General features: G+C 40.5%; 1 protein-coding gene across 1 annotated transcript; it reads right to left on the bottom strand.

The window, feature by feature from the left end:
* Positions 1-3335: 3335 nt before the first annotated feature.
* crbn (cereblon) lies at positions 3336-17196 on the bottom strand. The gene is made up of 11 exons (XM_080495104.1): positions 17091-17196; positions 16688-16806; positions 15918-16120; positions 15273-15422; positions 12913-13066; positions 12117-12179; positions 11935-12019; positions 11682-11797; positions 9839-9903; positions 6922-7053; positions 3336-5057 (listed from the first exon to the last, which is right to left on the bottom strand). Exons 1-11 carry the CDS (start codon positions 17167-17169, stop codon positions 4874-4876), a joined length of 1350 nt encoding a protein of 449 aa, XP_080351230.1. The 5' UTR covers positions 17170-17196; the 3' UTR covers positions 3336-4873.
* Positions 17197-17942: the final 746 nt, after the last annotated feature.

Here is a 17942-nt window from a genome sequence, read left to right on the forward strand (position 1 = left end):
TTGTATAGTTGAGAAGTCTCATTCACACTTTTGCATCTTTATAAAGAAATAAAACTTTAAAACACTTTATGAGTGGATTACCGTAATGCATCAAATAGTTATGTGTATGTCTGAGACACCAATGGTCCATAACTGACTTTTTAAATATAATATAAAGACCCAAAACAATCAAATGTATACATTTGTGGAGGGATTTGAAACAAAATAGTGACACTGAGATGGAAAACATCCATTAACATAAATGAATGTGGCCGCTGCGGGTTCAGTGTCGAGTGAATCGTCATCCAATCTGAATATCGAAGGCTCAGTCATCTTGGTCAGTCTTTTAAGTTACGTGTCCTTTGGGAAAAATCCTCAGTGAGCACATTGGCAGTATAGAATAGGGGATCTCGATTGTTCATCTATTGAGCTTCAAAACTGCTGGAGTTTGTGCTTAATAATTGAATTCCGTTCATCAAATAGCTCAGAGGATAAACAATGACACTACAGACAGTTACAATATTAAAGTAAAATGTAAAAATACCACAAGCAGAGTGAAGTGTGACAAGACAGCTACACAAAGACCACACAGAGCTATAGAATAATCTTCGTGAGAGACATTATGACTTAAAGTGGTTGGAAAAGGACATTATGATAATAATCTGAGACACAGAACTTCATATTAATTGTTTTCTCTTTCTGTAATTATCATCCTCAGTGAAGGAGACGGGGCCTTTGTCATGTCCGTGGCCAGGCACGTGTTATTTTTCTAATGTATTCATGCTCATGTGCCATGTGATTGCATCACTTTTGGCTGTTTAATGTGTTGAAAAACACAGTGGAAATAATTGGAGACAATTGTACCCCAGACATGACTCCACAAACAATTACAATAAACATATCCATGCATTCCCTTCAACGCAGACTGACTCACATCTGATTGCGAGCAAAATCAGAATTTGAAGGTTATTGAGATCTTCCCATGTGGATTTATATTTATGGGCACAGCCACGATTACATAATTTCTCATGCATATTATATATATATATATATATATATATTCCCACATTAACTTGGTTCAGCTCAATATAATGCAACATATATAGATATTTTCATTCATTCGAAGCCGTTTTATCATGAAAATAGTTCGACAACATTCAGATAATATATGTACATTATATAAGAGCTGATATGTTAGTGCAAATGTCTTCAGTTTTATACTTTTTGCAAGTTTGTTTTGCTGATCAAGGCATCACAAATTGCAGGATCTTAACTATTAACTGTCACTGGGTGAGACTTGGGTAATCAATTGTAATGGATGTTACAACAATATTGTATAAGCCTAAGCTTTGACGTCAGCCTTGCATTAGAGTCTATTTATGACACGCACGTTGGCTATCATTTGAAGATAATAAGGTGTAATATGGACTTGCATCACATGAACACATATACAGCGGTCACATGGAGTGCGATACAGATGCTGGCATAAGCTTCTTCCATCAAACTTAATTGCGAAACAGGCAACAAGAACATGCAGTGAACAACGGCGACAAAACAATCACAACCTTCAGGCCTGCTTTGCTCATTTATTCATGTGGAGGAAAGGGCTACAGGTTTTCATTAATCAGAGATATTTTCGGATGCTTTATTGAAGACGACCAAACCTTAAAGAGCAATGATCTGCATGGGAGTGCAAAAAGGTGAGTTGCGGTTGATTATCTACTATTTGGTGACAAGTTAGCAAACGCCATCAGCCCATTAAGATAGGAAAGATAGGACAGAATCCCACACATGAGAAGAAGCTCACCAGGAGCTTAAACAAAACATTTGTATGTAAATGTTAGGGACTGTTTGTATGTCGATATTATTGTAACAGACGATATGTATAATTCAAACACACTCGAAATGCAACTACAATATATATGTACAGAAATCCCCGAGAAATCTGTCATATTTACATTATTTGAATTGTGGAAAACAAATAATGATGATGTCACTATTATATTCTGACCATAAAAAGGTGTTGGGGTTAATGTTGATTCATCCTTCAACAGCTTGCCAGGATTGAAATGTACCACTATGAAGTATTTCACAGGGTTCAATATAAGTTAATTGTTATTTCATGACAAAAATGGTGAGACTAGACTACTATTGTGCAAACTATGGCTCAGGTTTTCTTTACCTTTCAAACTACCAATAACAATATATCTACGCCAGTTTCAACCATCCACAACATTCTAATTGTCAATTAGCAACATCTAATGACATCACTACATCTGCCAGTAAACATGACTTGAAAAAACAAGATTTTTGTTAAAATAATAATCCTGATAAATTTTATCAAGTTATATTTGAATCTGCTTTTGACAGGCAGCCAACCCAACTCATTATGGACCTCTCTGGAGTGTTCTGAGTCATTACAAAAACTTGAAAGAAATGTTCTTTTGAAAGAAAGACAGCAGGTTTTTATGTTTGGAGGACAGTTACATTTAAAATAAAAACAAAACAAAACACTAGCAACATCATTTATATTACAGGCATATTCTACCAGTGGAGCAAAACCTTAAAAAATGGTTTTGAGAGCATGACCGACTGAAGATAGTGGGGGGGGGGGGGGGGGTTCCATCAAGGTGAGCTCCACCCATCTGTCTACTGTTAGAAACCATAGAAATTTCACTTGAAGTTTTTATTATTATGAATCTGGATTTGTTTGTGTATGCATTTTCCGACAATGCCAGAACCAAATATAAAATGTATAAAAGTATTGTTGGCTGAAACACCTAAAAACCGACACAGCCAACGTACCCAGCAAAGAACGGCACCCAATGCTGAAGCTACGAGAGGTTAAAGGTTTTTCGGCGTAAGCTGGAGAGACGAGAAATGAGAGATGCCTAATGCACCAAAAGCTGTGCACTCCGTCATTATAATTGCACTTCTATGTCTCATGTTCAAAGGATCAGTGAATCACAGCTGTCTCCTCTACCACCCTCAGAAATCCATTAAAGTCTCCTTGTGCAGGCATACAAATGACGCTTCAGCCACGTGAATCTGCACGAGATATTAATGCACTAAAAACACATTACGTGCACACAGCGAAGTACAATGAAAAGCACATGTGCATCTTTCTGAAGACGCACCACCTCCTGGAAAGACGGGAGCCTCTTTATTTCATTATCTTGGCTTAAAAGGTGTCATTTAAAAAGATGCACATGCCGTGTGCACCGCCAGGTCACTCGAGTTTTCTTCCACTAACACCACGAACACGAAGAACCTTCTCGTGAAAAACGTGCAAATCAGACAATGTTTGTAATCTGCATGTTTATTTTACTCGGTGGTACATCGCATGACATGGAAAAACAAGCAAAGGCCTTCTTTGAAACCAGGCAACCCATTTCATCACTGAAGCATCCACTTCTAAATTTTATAGACTAATGACAGTGAGCGACTGGACTCACAGCGACGTAGAGAACATAATCACAAGAGGGGAAGCTGTTGGTGAAAGTTTAATATTTATTTCACAGATTGAACAGTATTATTAATCTTCTCCCCTCTTATCAATAAAATAGTTTCTTTCCCCAAAGTTCATCACATCCTAAAGCTTTTCTGCAGCCAAACCCTCCCAGCTTGTTAATGACTTCGTATTGCCCTCAATCCACAAACACGAGAAAAACAACATTTTATAAATCCCAGCATGAAGATATTTAAAGGAAGAAAAAAAAGAAAAGAAACTTACAAACAGTAGGCATGTGACATTTCACTGATATTTTATCTGAACTGACATTTATAAAACTGTGCAAGAAGTAAAACTTTCACAACTAAAAATACTAAAGACCCAGATGACGCTCAAAAGAAAATATAGAATTCGTGAGGACATATCATGAATGATCGGTCCTCACATATTATTTATGATCTTTCATTCAAAGAATTTCGTGAAGCCATGAAAAGACACTGAGCGGAGCATAGGCACGCCATCGACGGGTCACACATTGTGAACAAATAAATTAATGGGGGGGGGAGGTAAATGCTCTCCTCTCGTTTCCGTCTTAATTCACTTTGACGTTTTAATTAACAGTCTGCCGTGAGGCACAAATACATCCCCAACTTTTAACTCGTGCGACCACAGAAAACACAGGTGAGCCGGATTACAAAACAAACAGACGACATTGGTACGTCACAGAACCTCGTCTCGGTTGCTTCAATGTATTTGGCTTGATACACAAAAAAGAATCGATTTTCAGTGTTGGGGTCTTTTCTTGTCTCCTCGCATATAAAAATACATCCCATTCAATCTCACAGGTCAGAATATTGTCCGTCGAGACACACTGGTGCTCCTCTGTTTAGTTTTCCTTACTCGTCCGCAGCAGCTGAACTATATCCCGAGACACTCACAAAGGGTGTAACTGCAAGCAGAGATGACAGGGAACTTTACTGTACGCGAGTTTTTACAACTGATTTGATATAAGTGTGTCAGCTGCACTCAGTCACACATCAAAAAAAATCCTTTCTGTGCATGTGTGTGAGCCTTATGGACGAGCAGCTGGACAGGATGCAGACCTGGCCTCTGCATGCTGACCACGTGTTATGCAACCAGCGTGTTTATTATGTCATTGTCCATCTCTTTCACAACATCTTGCTGCAGTTTGAGAACATGTAAGAACAACCTTTACAGCCACCCTGTTCAAACCGGCTCTCTGAGTGCCACTTAAAAGGTTGAGTTGACCTTTTCCACTAATATGATGGATTTGCTGCCAGAGGGGTGACAGGTGGAGTGATGCATCGATTACTGCAAGTATCAACCGCCAGGCTGTAGCTGCAGCTTCGGGCTTGGGAAGGTTGACGGAGCGTTTTTTTTGTTGTTTTTTTTTTCATTGAGGCCAACGGATGGTCTTGGTTGTCACAGACAGAAGAGGCGGGAGTCCTCTCTCCCCTCCTCTCCCTCAGCCTGCGGGATACGAGGGAGCATGGCTGAGCGGGTCAGACCCCAGAAACGAGGCGGAGACAAGTCCTTCTTGGTGGCTGTGAACTTCCAGCCCATGTGTGACCCGCAGGTCCGACACTGAGCGATCGTCCAGGCATACCTGCGGGGGAAAGACGGGGAAAGACGGGGACTCGTTTAGATTACCGATATCCTGCACTCCTGTTTTAACACTTTAGCGATTGATTGCTTCCCGCAGTGGTCGGTTCAGTCAAAGTGTTACGATATTGGGACATGCCAGGACAAATGCAAATCTGAAAGCGCAGTAACCATCCCCAGGCTAGTCCACGTCATTGCAATTACTAGATCACCTGTGCAGAGTTGAAACAATCACAGGGTGATACCGTTTGCGCTTTTCTGTGTTTGCATATGACATAAAAATGCCTTTCGTTGGTTTTGGTTAAAGTAAAGGTAAAGGGACATGTTTCTTTTACTTGGGTCTTTATGCATTTTGTTACTTAGGAAGAAGAACTTTTTTATAACTAATTTATACCTGGAAAAATGCAGTCCAACCTCAGGTCATTACATATTGTGAATACTGTAATAATAATAATACAACTAATAATAATAGCATTGTAAATTAAAACAGTTTGAGCAATGTGTATTCTTTTATTTACTTCAGTGTTGAGTGATGTGAAATGACTGAGTTGTAATTGGTATTATGTATACCAATTACCAATTCATGTGCAGAAAGCTCAGCTTCTCACAAGATATCTGTGCAATCTTGGCATTCTGTCAGCTTTAGAATCAAATAAATTTTGAGTTTCATAATCGCTTTTAAAAAATTATGGAACAATTGGAAACATGTGAGCCATGTTGCAGTCTTATATCCTCAGGTGGGAATCTCTGTGAAAGTTCCAATGTCAAGGCTGAAATGTGAGACACTTCGACTGAAACCACATGTTCAAATAAAGCTCACAGACTTTTCTTGCGAGGTCAACAATGTATAAATATTGAAAACTAAATGCTTCTTTGGTTTTCCTACGTTGAACCAGTTGTATTTGATGTAATTTATCTCAGGTTGGCAACTTCAGCTTGGCCTTTGTTTGATTCAGACCTTTGTGTTGCGTTCGATGGAGCCCCCTTTGTATGCGATAGTTTTTGTAAACTTTAAACAACCAATCCATCCATCTTCTATACCACTTCATCCTGTGCAGGGTCACAGGGTGCTGGAGGAAATCCCAGCTCAACGAAGGGTGAGGGTTCAGGCTGGACAGGTCGCCAGTGAGTTATTATTGTCATCCATTTTTAAGTTTACATGTTTGAAGTGTTTCGTGAATATTTCAATTAATCTGGACTCTGGTTCCACAAACTTAAATTTAAAATGAAATCAGATCAGTTTGGGTCAATAGGTTTGTTTGCCAAAACAAATCATGGGTGGGTTGACAGTTTCTGTCTGGGGAGAAACATTGAACATTGAACTTTGGGGGTCTACATACTGATCCACGCACTTCAAATTAATTAGGCTCGATTCTGCATTCGAAAACCAAACAGCTCTTGAACTGCCACACACTCAAATCTGACCATGTCAGTTGAAAATAACCAAAAGAGGAGCTGTAAGTGGCGCCTGAATAATTAACTGCGCACAGCACTATGTGACGAGACATTAAACGAGATGCCATTTCATTAGAGGAGCACTTTCATTTCATCTACATGGCTATAGGGAACGCTTTCTCTCCTGCTGCTCTCAAGAAGCAACGGGTGTTGCATAACATCTCTCCGAAACCATTAACAAGGAAATAATAAATAACCTATTGAGAAATGTGATGCTCCAAAGCTTCCCAATGGCATTACAGCTGTGCAAATATAATGTCAATTATTATTATAGACCTGGGGTGCAATTTTTAAAGAGATTTAAGCGATGTGTTTTATGAGAGCAATTTAAAGCACAGTCAGAGGTGAGAGTCAATACATGTCGAGTTTGTGTCGCACTCTTCGGGAAGAGTGAGCTAAAAGCCACGAGTTACCCTGGAAACCAGCTGTGCAGCGTGGACGGTCTGCCGACCAGGCTGAGGTTGTTGGTTTTGTAGACCGTCAGTGTCTCGTGGACGTAACCGTGAGGGTTGACGTACGCTGCCATGGGGCCGTACAGAGACAAGCTGGGGGGGAGAGAGAGATTAGTATGACACACAAATTTAAATATCACAATGAACACATGAAACTTTGGGTCACTGAAATAAAAACACAATGGGAGGTCAAGATAAAGCAAAACTAAATGTAAAGTATGAACAATGTAAATGTGGAACCTATGACTAGAGTTCAACTACCCAGTTTCCCCACAGCCAACAAACGCAGCTTTGAAGAGAGCATCTTGCTTCAATATATATTTTAAACAATTTCAAAATAAAAATGTAAATGTATTTTGAGGTGCTTTCATGAATTATAGACCAAGGAAAATGATCCATGCTTTTCAAGTTATTTTTTCCATATGCAACACTGAAAAGTGTGGTGTGGAACTGTATTCAGACCCCTTCACTCCAATACCTCGAAACAAAATCCAGTACAATCAAGTACAACCTGTGTGCAACCCCAACTCAGTACAAATCCAGCTGTTCCGTGAAGGCCTGAGACCTTCATCAGTGGACGTTTGTGAAAACACTGCATGACGAAGACCGAGGGAACAGACCACACAGGTCAGGGAGAAAGTTGTGGAGAAGTTGAAAGCAGTGGTAAGTTATAAAAAAACTAAAACAAAACAAGCTTTGACCATCTCACGGAGTGAAACATGGTGGAGGCAGAATCATGCTGTGGGGATGCTTTTCTTCACGAGGGACGGGGAGGCTGCTCATGAGTTGACGGATGATGGATGGAGCCAAATACAATCTTTGAGGAAAACCTGTCGAAGTCTTCCAAAGACTTGAGACCATGGCAGAGGTTAAAGAATTCCCCTCTGGGATTAACAAAGCAAAATGTGATGGCCACACGTCTCTTATAACAACTTATCCAACTTGAGAGGTTTGGGTGGTGAGCCCGATTCCTGCTGCCTCAGGGCAAAGGCAGGGTTGTCTATGGTTTTTGCCAGTCTATTACAGGCCAATGACAGACAGACAATTACACAACCTGACATCCTCTTTGGATAAAGCGCATGTAAACATCAATAGCAAACTCCAAACAGATTGCTGTTGGTTTGAATAGTTTTCGTGTTAATTCTTGACTGGCAAGCATTTATCGTGATTTGTTGTTAGTTCATCACCGACCGGTGTGGAAAAGCTCAAAGAATTAATGAAATCAGTTACAATGTGATTATGTGATTGGAGTGATTACTGAATTAAGCGCTCCAGAAAATGTTATCGTTATCCAGCATATTTACAACTGTGGCAAAGCCTCATCATAATCAGCAGACACAGTCGGCCGGTCAAAATCTGAAAATCAGAACCCAAACTAATAGGGGGGAGGATTAGTTTACATTCAAAACTCATTTCACTGCATAGAAATGTGTATGTTCAGATTGTTTATGGTGAGAAATGACCAAAAAAAAGCATTTATTGGCGTTCAGATATAAGCCAAGTCACATCTAACTGAGCTTCTAAAAAATGTTATGTCACCACACGGCCCAAAAGGTTTAATAGGCAGTCCGCACCGAAAGGTTTGTTCTGCGTCACCTTTTAATGAAGTCATCTGTGAATGTAATGTGAACTTATGCTCTAATTGAGCTCCTAATTGAAAATGCATTAGGGACACACACACTTGGAGTCTTTAGTCACAGGACTTGTGCTTAAAACGTGGGTAACCTGGACCTTTGCTGAAATTACATTACAGGAAATATTACTCATTAAAGTTAATGCACTCTTCTTGTAAACATCCAGTGAAGGCCTGGACAGTTCTGTGTGTGTTGGGGTTTTTTGTATGCCACTGAGGACCCTCACACAAACAGACATAAGAGTTTGAAAATGACATTATGTAACCGTGATCGAGTGTGACCAGAGACACTTCTAATCATGACGGAATGCCAAACCTTACACAACTCACAGACAAACACTGGAACTGGCCTGGACTTTCACACATGAACGATTCCCGTCATTACACTTCAGAAAGGAAATCTAAAAGCGACATCAAAAGTCATTGCCGTAAACAAGACCTGTTTTGCTCCTGGTTGAGTGCTGTTGTTTTGAGCATCATCTAAGCCATTACTGAGATAAATTATCTAATTCTCTTGTTTTTGGGGGAAAAAAAATTTAAAATGCTGTCTCTCTGCAAAATTAAAAGACACACCGCCCCCTCAGCATCAGACCTAATAACAAGTACGTACAATTTTTTTTTATAATGTCTGAACATTGAAAAGCTCTACATTAATATCCATCTTTTAACAGGGACCAGGAGCTTAACCCAGCTGATTATGGGTGAAGGCAGGACACATCAACAGTCCGTCAAAGAGCAAACACACAGAGACAGACGACCACATACATCTTACATTCACTCCGAGGGGAAATTTAGGGTTAACCTCAAACTGACATTTTAACCTAACTTAACCTAAAATGTACATTTTGGGCTGAACCTGGCAAAAACCTCTCCTTGAACAAGAAGAACATGTATACTCTTCACATAAAGGCCCCAAGCCCAACCTGGGGCCCAGGACATGAAGTAGAAGTGCTAACCACCACACCAATGTGCTGCTGTGATTAATATAAAAACAAATAACAATATTCACAACACATAATTAAATAACAATTTTGTTCAGCTGTCACATTTTGCAACATTTTTGTGAGTCATCTACCAGGTTAGGTTGCTAAAATGATCCAAGACTCATAATATTGGTGATTAACAACAGTTAAAATTCTTAGAATTTGCCTGTTGAAAAGTCTCCAGCCCACAGCAGTAGCAGTTGATGTAAAAAAAACAAAAACAAATGTATCAACAAGCAGACTTTTGAGAACGAATCCTCACCTGAAGATCTCCTTTTTTGTGGTAATTTCTGTGTCCTGGCATTGCTTACAGCACAGCGATGTGCACTGGGGAGGAGAAATAACAGCGAGCGTTAGAGAGAGAGAGCGAGACCTTACATGAACCACATGTTGAAAATTCTCAAAGCACATTTTTTCGCCGTTGAGGCTCTTTGAGAACACGGCGATAATTATCCCGAAAAGAGTCACTCCAGCAAAGTCCAGTGTCTTTCACTTTAGTGTGATTAGAGATATTGCTCAATAAAAGCATTATTGAATGACTCAGACAGACACAGTAAGCATATAATGGGTCCTCAGAAGAAAGAAGCACTTTGTCCGTCCAGCTTCACTATCAGGTAGCACAATATTAGTACTAAAACACTCTGTACACCTAATGATGGGGAGAAAGATGTGGGTTGACAAATGTGCTTCATCAAATTTATGGGATATATTTAATTTCCCTTTTTTATTTTGTTGTGATGTTGAATCAGTAACTTAAAAAAAAACACAGTAAAACAGAGATCCCCACATAAAAACCAGCATATCTGAGAGAAGAGACGGCAAGTCTCAGTGTTTCAGCTCATTTCTGCACAAGACGGACGGACTCAAATATTTACTCATCTAATGGATTACTATTATGATAATCCCATTGTTGTATTACTTAATGCATGTTCTTTTATGTATTTAATGCATATTTAACTATAATATGTCACAAATTGTGTCAATATGCAGAAATCTAAGCCCTCCATTCACACGATGCCTTGTTTTTATTGTAGAGCTGGCACAGTTGTTTAATCATTTCTATTGTAATTACATATTGTTCAGTCAAAGCAACGAGCTCAGAAGCTCATCTTCCTACACTGAGGTCTGCGTCGTGTTTTCTGGTGGAAATATGTGTTACGTGTCAGCAGGTACAGCTGAATTGTTTGGCCAATAAACAGAAAAGGGAGTTTCCAAGGTTTCACACTTTTAGCTGTTGATTGTTATACAGAATAATGGATTAAAAAAAAAGTGAAAACACACGAGCGTACTTTTGATTTTGCGGAGTTAAAAGCTAAAACCATAAAGAATAAGCCCAAAGAGATACTTAAAGTAGATCAGTTTATAAGTGATAAATCTAAAACATATGGAAGTTTCATTGTTTGAATGAAGTCACGGGAAAAAATTACTTTCACGTTATGTTTTCATTATTGCTGCGGCTACTGACATTCAGAGAAATTAGGGGATGACTGGATAATCGTTAATCACTCAGCGGGGATGTGCATTTTCTTTCCAGATTTTGGACCGATCCATCCACGAGTTGAGGTATTTCATATTGTACAGACCTGCTGGACCAGTTCATTGGTGTGCCGTGTCTAAAAATGAACTGGGATCGTACTAACAGGCGTGACAGAGGCCAGGCTGCTTCGCTTTGTTTATCTTCCGATATGGATGATAGTAGTGAAACGAGAACATCTACGACTAAGTGAGAACCGTTTCCAACGCCGTCCACAGTCTTTACTCTGGGTCCAAACTCTCATCTGGCTCAGGATCAACTCTTTGGAGGAGACAAACAGCTGGTGAGGCGTGAATAAGTCATTGTCATCACCGCAAAAAAAAAAATCTGCTTCTGTTGAGCACTTTCTGAAGGCTTTTACTTCAATAGACACCTGTAAACTGAGTCACTGCAGCAACAACACATCCATCATCTGAATATACCAACGAACACCAGAATGTAAAACAGACACATTCTGTTCTGTACAGCACACATTTAAACACCAGAGCATGGTGGGATGTTACGTCTGAGCCCACGGTGGCAGAGGAGAGAGTCGTGGGGACACGGATTTGGGACTGTGATCTTTGCGTACCCGGTCCATGATGTCCAGCTCACAGCGGAGTCTCTGGATGGCGCTGCCAATCTTCAGCAGCTGGAGCCGCAGAGCGTCGTCTATGGGCAGACAGGCCGCCACTCTGTAAGAGAAGTCTGACGGGAACCAGACGGGGAGGGCAAGCGAGGGATGAAACGAAGGAAGGAGAAAGAACACAAGGAACACAAACAGTGTACAAGTGCGAGCGTCTGCGATCCGTCTGCGTGCCGTAAAACTGAGCAGGGGGGCTGACCTACGGCATTCGTGGGGAGGGAGTCTTCCTTCAGATTCTCATCCCATTCGTGGAGCTGCCTCTTCACCCTGTTCATCAGCGACTCCTGCGAGGCGAAACGGCAGGAAGCAAAGAAATCACGGTTTACATTCGCTCAGACGTAATGTTTATATATGGAGGAAATTCCAGGCGAAAGCGCTCACCGAGTCATAGAGTGTGTAGACCCAGGGTGGCCATGGCGTCAGGCTGGCACAGTGAAACTTCCTCTGAAATGAACAACAGACGCACAATTAGCGAATTGAATTTACTTTAATAATCACATTAGACTGAGAGACTTTGACACACACAGTTTCTCTTCGACCCTCAGATTGGTACTGATAAGTACACGCTGACGATTGTATGTTTCACTAATATGCAATTCCTATCCATCCTCTATGCCTCTATTCCAAAAATGTTTGTGGTGAAAAAAGAAAAAGAAATATTGAAATGAATATTGAAACTTTCCAATTACAGCGAGTTTATCAGACGTTCCGTTTCTAAAGTAGTACATAAAGATACGCTTTGAAAAAGGTTTTGATTTTCAATGATCAATTGTGAAACTGGATATCGTACGTGAATACAAATGTTTATGGGTTCTGTGTGTAAACAACAAATGGACAATATGTGGTGCTAAGAGACAAAAAACAAGATTGTTTTCATTACGAAAATAATATTTCCCCTCATATAACTCACACGACAAAGGAAAGAATTGTTTTCTACCTAAATTGTCATATGTTAAGATTCATTTGGTTTTTCATGCAACTTTCTTCCCCAGGGACAAAGCTGATTTGCGACTTCTTCTATTAATAAATTGGAAGCCTCTGTTTCAAATTAAAGCTCTCTCGTTGGACACGAAGAGCAGCCAGGTCTGGTCGTATTCTTGTTTTAATTGTAAAGGCTCCTGCACATGGTGTAATTGGAAACTTGTGTATAGATGTGGTCTTAAAGCAAGTGTCTGACCTGTTGATAGTGACTCAACCAGCACCGAATCTGCTTGCATGTCGGAGTCAGGGGTCTTGATGTCGGGTGTCTGTAGAGTCTAGACTGCTGCACAACAGACAACGGGTCCGGAAGGATTCGCTCTGGAAGGATCTGTACTTTGGCTTGTCGGATCCTGAGCAGAGAAACAAAGTCAGCTGAAGGCGGGATGGAGAGTGTGGTGGGGAACACAGGCTGAGCAAAACAGATATAGAATTATAGAGTGAGGCGATCCAGCCTTTCTAATGTAATGGTCGATGCATTGATGTGAATAACCAAACAGCCAATCACATGGCAGAATCTCAATATATTTAGGCTTGAAGACATGGTCAAGATGTGCTTCTGAAATTCAAACTGAAGATTAAAAATAGGGGAAGAATGATCATTTAAGTGACTTTGAACATGGTGTAGTTGTTGGGGCCAGAATATGGGGAAGGTTTCCAGTCACCAAAGTGCAGTAGAGTGCAAAAGGAAAGCCTTCCTTTCTGTGGCTACAAGACTCTAAATACAACACTTACAAATAGTAAATAGTGTTGCTATTACGTTTTTTCCTGTCAATTTCATTCTCTATTCCTATACCAGTCAGTGTTTTATCCCTTTATCTCTGTACATATTAATATTCCCCATGACAATTTGAATTCTGCTTCAGTGATAGTTTACCCCGATTCTATTTATTCTGCATGTTCCTTCTGTGTGGAGCAACACGACAAAGAACTTACAAAGTGAATCTGCTAAAACTATATAATAGTGCCACAGAGGTTCAAAATGTTAACTTGATGTTCAATATTCCGAAAGCAATCTCAGGGAGAAAATGTTGAGGGAAATAAACCCCCACGTCCTTCAAATTATCTTTATCAGACAAAAGGGGGAAGATAACCTATAAGTGATCGACAATTTAAATGCTGGTTGCAGTAAACATTATTAGTTCAAATGGATGAAGGCAATCAATTAGTGAGTATTACACAACAGTGACAGGTGGAAAAGGGAAATGTGTCTTAATAAAGCTTTAGTTTCATTCATGACAAACCTCATTTACTTCCCGAACAGTACAGGATGTACTGAACTATGATCAAACTGAAGAGCACAGGAGATCTCTATTGACGTTTCTCAGGCTTAATCCTCAACCAAGAAGACAGTTTTACATTAATATGTTACAAGTAACGATTAAAAACCCAGGAGATCTTTTATAATGTGGGGGAAGTAATTGCTCATATAGTGCAAATGGCAGCGACATCCTGTTTCACAAGTAAGTCACTGGAAATCTTCAGACGAATCTGTAAATTCATTCATCTTCTCCTGTGCGTCTGTCAAAAGTGTTTTGCGAGACTTGATGAGTTCAGTCCTCTCAGATGGACTGATAAAGTACATCACATCCTACATGCTTCATATCTCATGGACCAGACTTCCTGGATGACCTCAATACCAATGACACATGAGGGCCACCAGGGGTAAAGCTATTCTTTCCTCTCCAACCTTATTAACCCTGCATCACCCATTTCAAAGTTGTAAACGCTCTATAATCAGGCAAAGATAACTGGGGCCCACAAGACCAAGCCAGTAAATCAATTCCACAGGTAATGGAAAGTAGTCACTTATTTGAACTGCGTTTATACTTTACAACAAATGCAAACGCTTTTTAATTACCGGTACTGTATTTTCAAGTCCCCCCCCCCCCCCCCCACAAGTGAAAAATGGCCAATGGCTTGCGTGTTTATTTTAATAAACTCAAGAAGAGACAATTTCATTTAGAAGCGGTACAAGTTCTTGCTCACAATTCATCCCTCCGTTGATGAGGATGAAACATTAATGACTCCAACAATGATTGCTGTTCATCATTTGCTCTACATCATGCATCAATGCACCTTTTGGACCACTGATGTTGCCAGCACACACATACTACCGGTGATATTTGTTAAATGATTCCTTGGTAAGTTGCATTTGACCAAAACCTTCATTCTTGAGCCAGTTTATAAGACTGGCCAAAACACTTACAATAGGTGGAAGCCATAATGATGACCAAGGTGTTTCCTTTATAGGTGTTCTTCTGCCCTCTAGCGGTAAATTACTAGACTGCTGATCAGTTAGATTTCGACTGACGGTCACATGGGCTATTCTCATGAAAAACACCATCAAATGAGAGATTTACACACTCCAAAGATGCCAGGATTCGTTGTGATTATGAAAAAAAAAAATAGTTTAAAATGATCAGAAACTGAAAGGATTTTATTTTCTGTATTGTGTGGTTTTATCTTTTGTGTCACAGCCCTTTGAGCCGCAGTTTGACAATAAGCATTAAGTCCTGACCTTTGATTTTAATGGTTTATGAAGCAACATCAACTCACCCATCTGCTTGAGTTCTTATCTCATGGACCTTAAATCTCTGCCTCCCGATGGCCTTCACTTTGACTGTCTCGATGCCGTACTCCTGCTCCTCTCGGTACGCATAAATTTCTGCCGTTGTTCCGAACTCTGCTTCCGGCTCACTTGGGTCACTGCGAAGAAATGCAAATAAAACCTCAAAACCATTCAAATTGAGCAGAGATTTATTGCTGCACTTCTATGAAGATGATGAACTTATAGGAAGTGATTTTTTTTTTTAAGCCATGTAGATGAAACATCTTACTTGTTAAACTCACTGACGCTCATGACACTAAAAACATCTGTCTTTGTATTTCAGCATCTAAACTTGGATGATGGATAGATTCGTGTGTGCAGCTGTTTTGATTACTGTTTGACCCTGCAAGTTCAAACTAAAAATGAATAGCAAACATCAATGACTTTCTGCACACTTGACAGTTTTTGGTTTTTTTTTTACAATCTGAAATACACTTCATAGGATAAGTGATCCGACATACAGTAGGTGTACATAAGATTACGAATGCTGCCCATTACCAAGACAGACAACAAATAAATCCATCTTCTTTGTAAGAACCACCTGCAGGATAAAGATATCAAAAGGATACAAAGAATATTTTACCATCACACACCTGTGTGCAAGGACAGCAAAGGTACGGTCTCTCTGTATGACGCTCCGCATCATACTGACTTCCTGCGGCCTGAAGAGCTGCAGAGGCAGCATCTGGCCGGGTACCAGCATCACCGCTGTGCGTGGCAGCACTGGGATGGTCTGACAGCTGTCGTCGTCGTGGACTGTGCGGCCATGGAACTCCTCCATGTCTGCTCCCAAGTACTGCAGTCAGAGACCTCAGTGTCAATACAAGGTAAGAACATGCAACATTCAGCAGATTAACAGACACTTCCAGGCAAATATATAAAAAGATTATGGGAACAATGCACAAGTGCCTAATTTTACTGCTATTAACTTATCTGGCTTTATTTCTTCTGTTGTATTTTACTTCATCCATAAACTTTCAATGTTTCAGATTTCCTTTTTTTTTTTTTACCTTTATATCCTCTCATTGATATTGTAATAGTCTGTTGTCATTTGCATTATTTATTCTCACACTGTTGGCCTCAGGTCTACAGTGTTTGTTTTAATCTGTTACAACTGCATTTTAGCGATCATGCTTTTTTTTTTTCTAAGAGCACTTTGAAAACTGACTGAAGACAGAACTAAAATTACTATTATCGTTGTGTTTATTGGCATGAGATGTGAGTAAAAGTGTAGCCGGGTCCCTCTGAGCTCTTGGGTATCCGTCAGACAGTGAAGTAGTTCAACATGGCAACAGGTTCACGGGTATTAAAAGAAAATAGTTCACATCGGCTGGTGTGAGGGCGAAGGTGCTGCATCACTCACAGCATGCGATGTGGGTAGACTGGGGTCAAAGTTGATGTTGTTAGGTTTCTCTGCGTCCTCACTGTCTCGGTCTTCAGTCTCCATGTCATCTTCCTCCTCTTCCTCCTCGTCGTCATTACCTGCCAAGTTTATACAAAGACGGTGAATCTGGGGAGCTCTCTCCTTCAGCCCCGGTCAACCCACAGGCACACCACTGGAATCATGAATGTATTTATGTATTTACTGGAGGTAAATTCAAAGACAAAGCGAAAGCGTGGCTGTGGTAAAATAGAGGCGCAGTCAGGGTTTGAACCGAGACAAGCGACCTGCTGTGAAGACAGATTAGCCGGATAATGACAGCAGAAGCAGAAAAGGGCGCTGCGGGACAAACACGCAGCGACCTTCGCAGAAGTCCCCCTCTGACCTGGTACGAGCTGCAGTCGGTTTCCCATGTTGTCGTCGTTGTTGTCTTGGCCTGCTCCTCTCTCCCTCTCGTCAGCCATATCTTTGTTTACACCCGCTCTTCTTCTTCAACGGTGTGGTCACTGCGCAGCCCCGACACGGACCCCGGACTCCCCCTGGCGACAGCTCACAGTATGACGCATTTTATACATAATTCGGGGTCCGTGTACAAATCCATTGGATTTCTACCGGGCCAATATGTCGCCACGATTACCTAATAAACAAAGACAATCCCAACGGTTTACCTTCTATTTGTGGAAAAAAAAAACATTGGGAGAAACAAATGGGTCTGACGTGACATAGGACAAAGAAATGCGGACATTCTTGTCCTCCGCAACTTCCTCTATCTCTAAAGCTTGCGTACGCACAAAACGGGTCCTGGAAGATGCGCGCGCCACTTCCCACGCAAAGTTTGTGATTTAAAAAAAAACAAACATTGCGGGAGAATGTGCGTACAGGTACGCAAACTTTGAACCTTGCGCACACACATTTTGGAGACGAGGAACCTGGCAGCGCTGATGGTGAAGTGGTGAATTGAAGCCAGATTCATCTCATACATTTATCTTCACATATCGGACTTACAGATCCGCATAACCATAAACAGCCAAGCTGCAGTTTCTTAAGTGGAACATTACTACTGAATCAGCATCACCATCTTCACACACGTCAAACTTTCATCTTCGACTGAAAGTGAGTCTCTGGGAAAGTCTCATGCAAAAAACAAACTGCAATTGAGATGATTTACCAATAGGTTACATGTAAAATTAAGGAACTACAGAGGTTATCTTGCTTATTTCATTATACATGTGTGACA

Source organism: Blennius ocellaris (assembly GCF_963422515.1).
Source record: "Blennius ocellaris genome assembly, chromosome: 4".
In the NCBI taxonomy this organism is placed as follows: Eukaryota; Metazoa; Chordata; class Actinopteri; order Blenniiformes; family Blenniidae; genus Blennius; species Blennius ocellaris.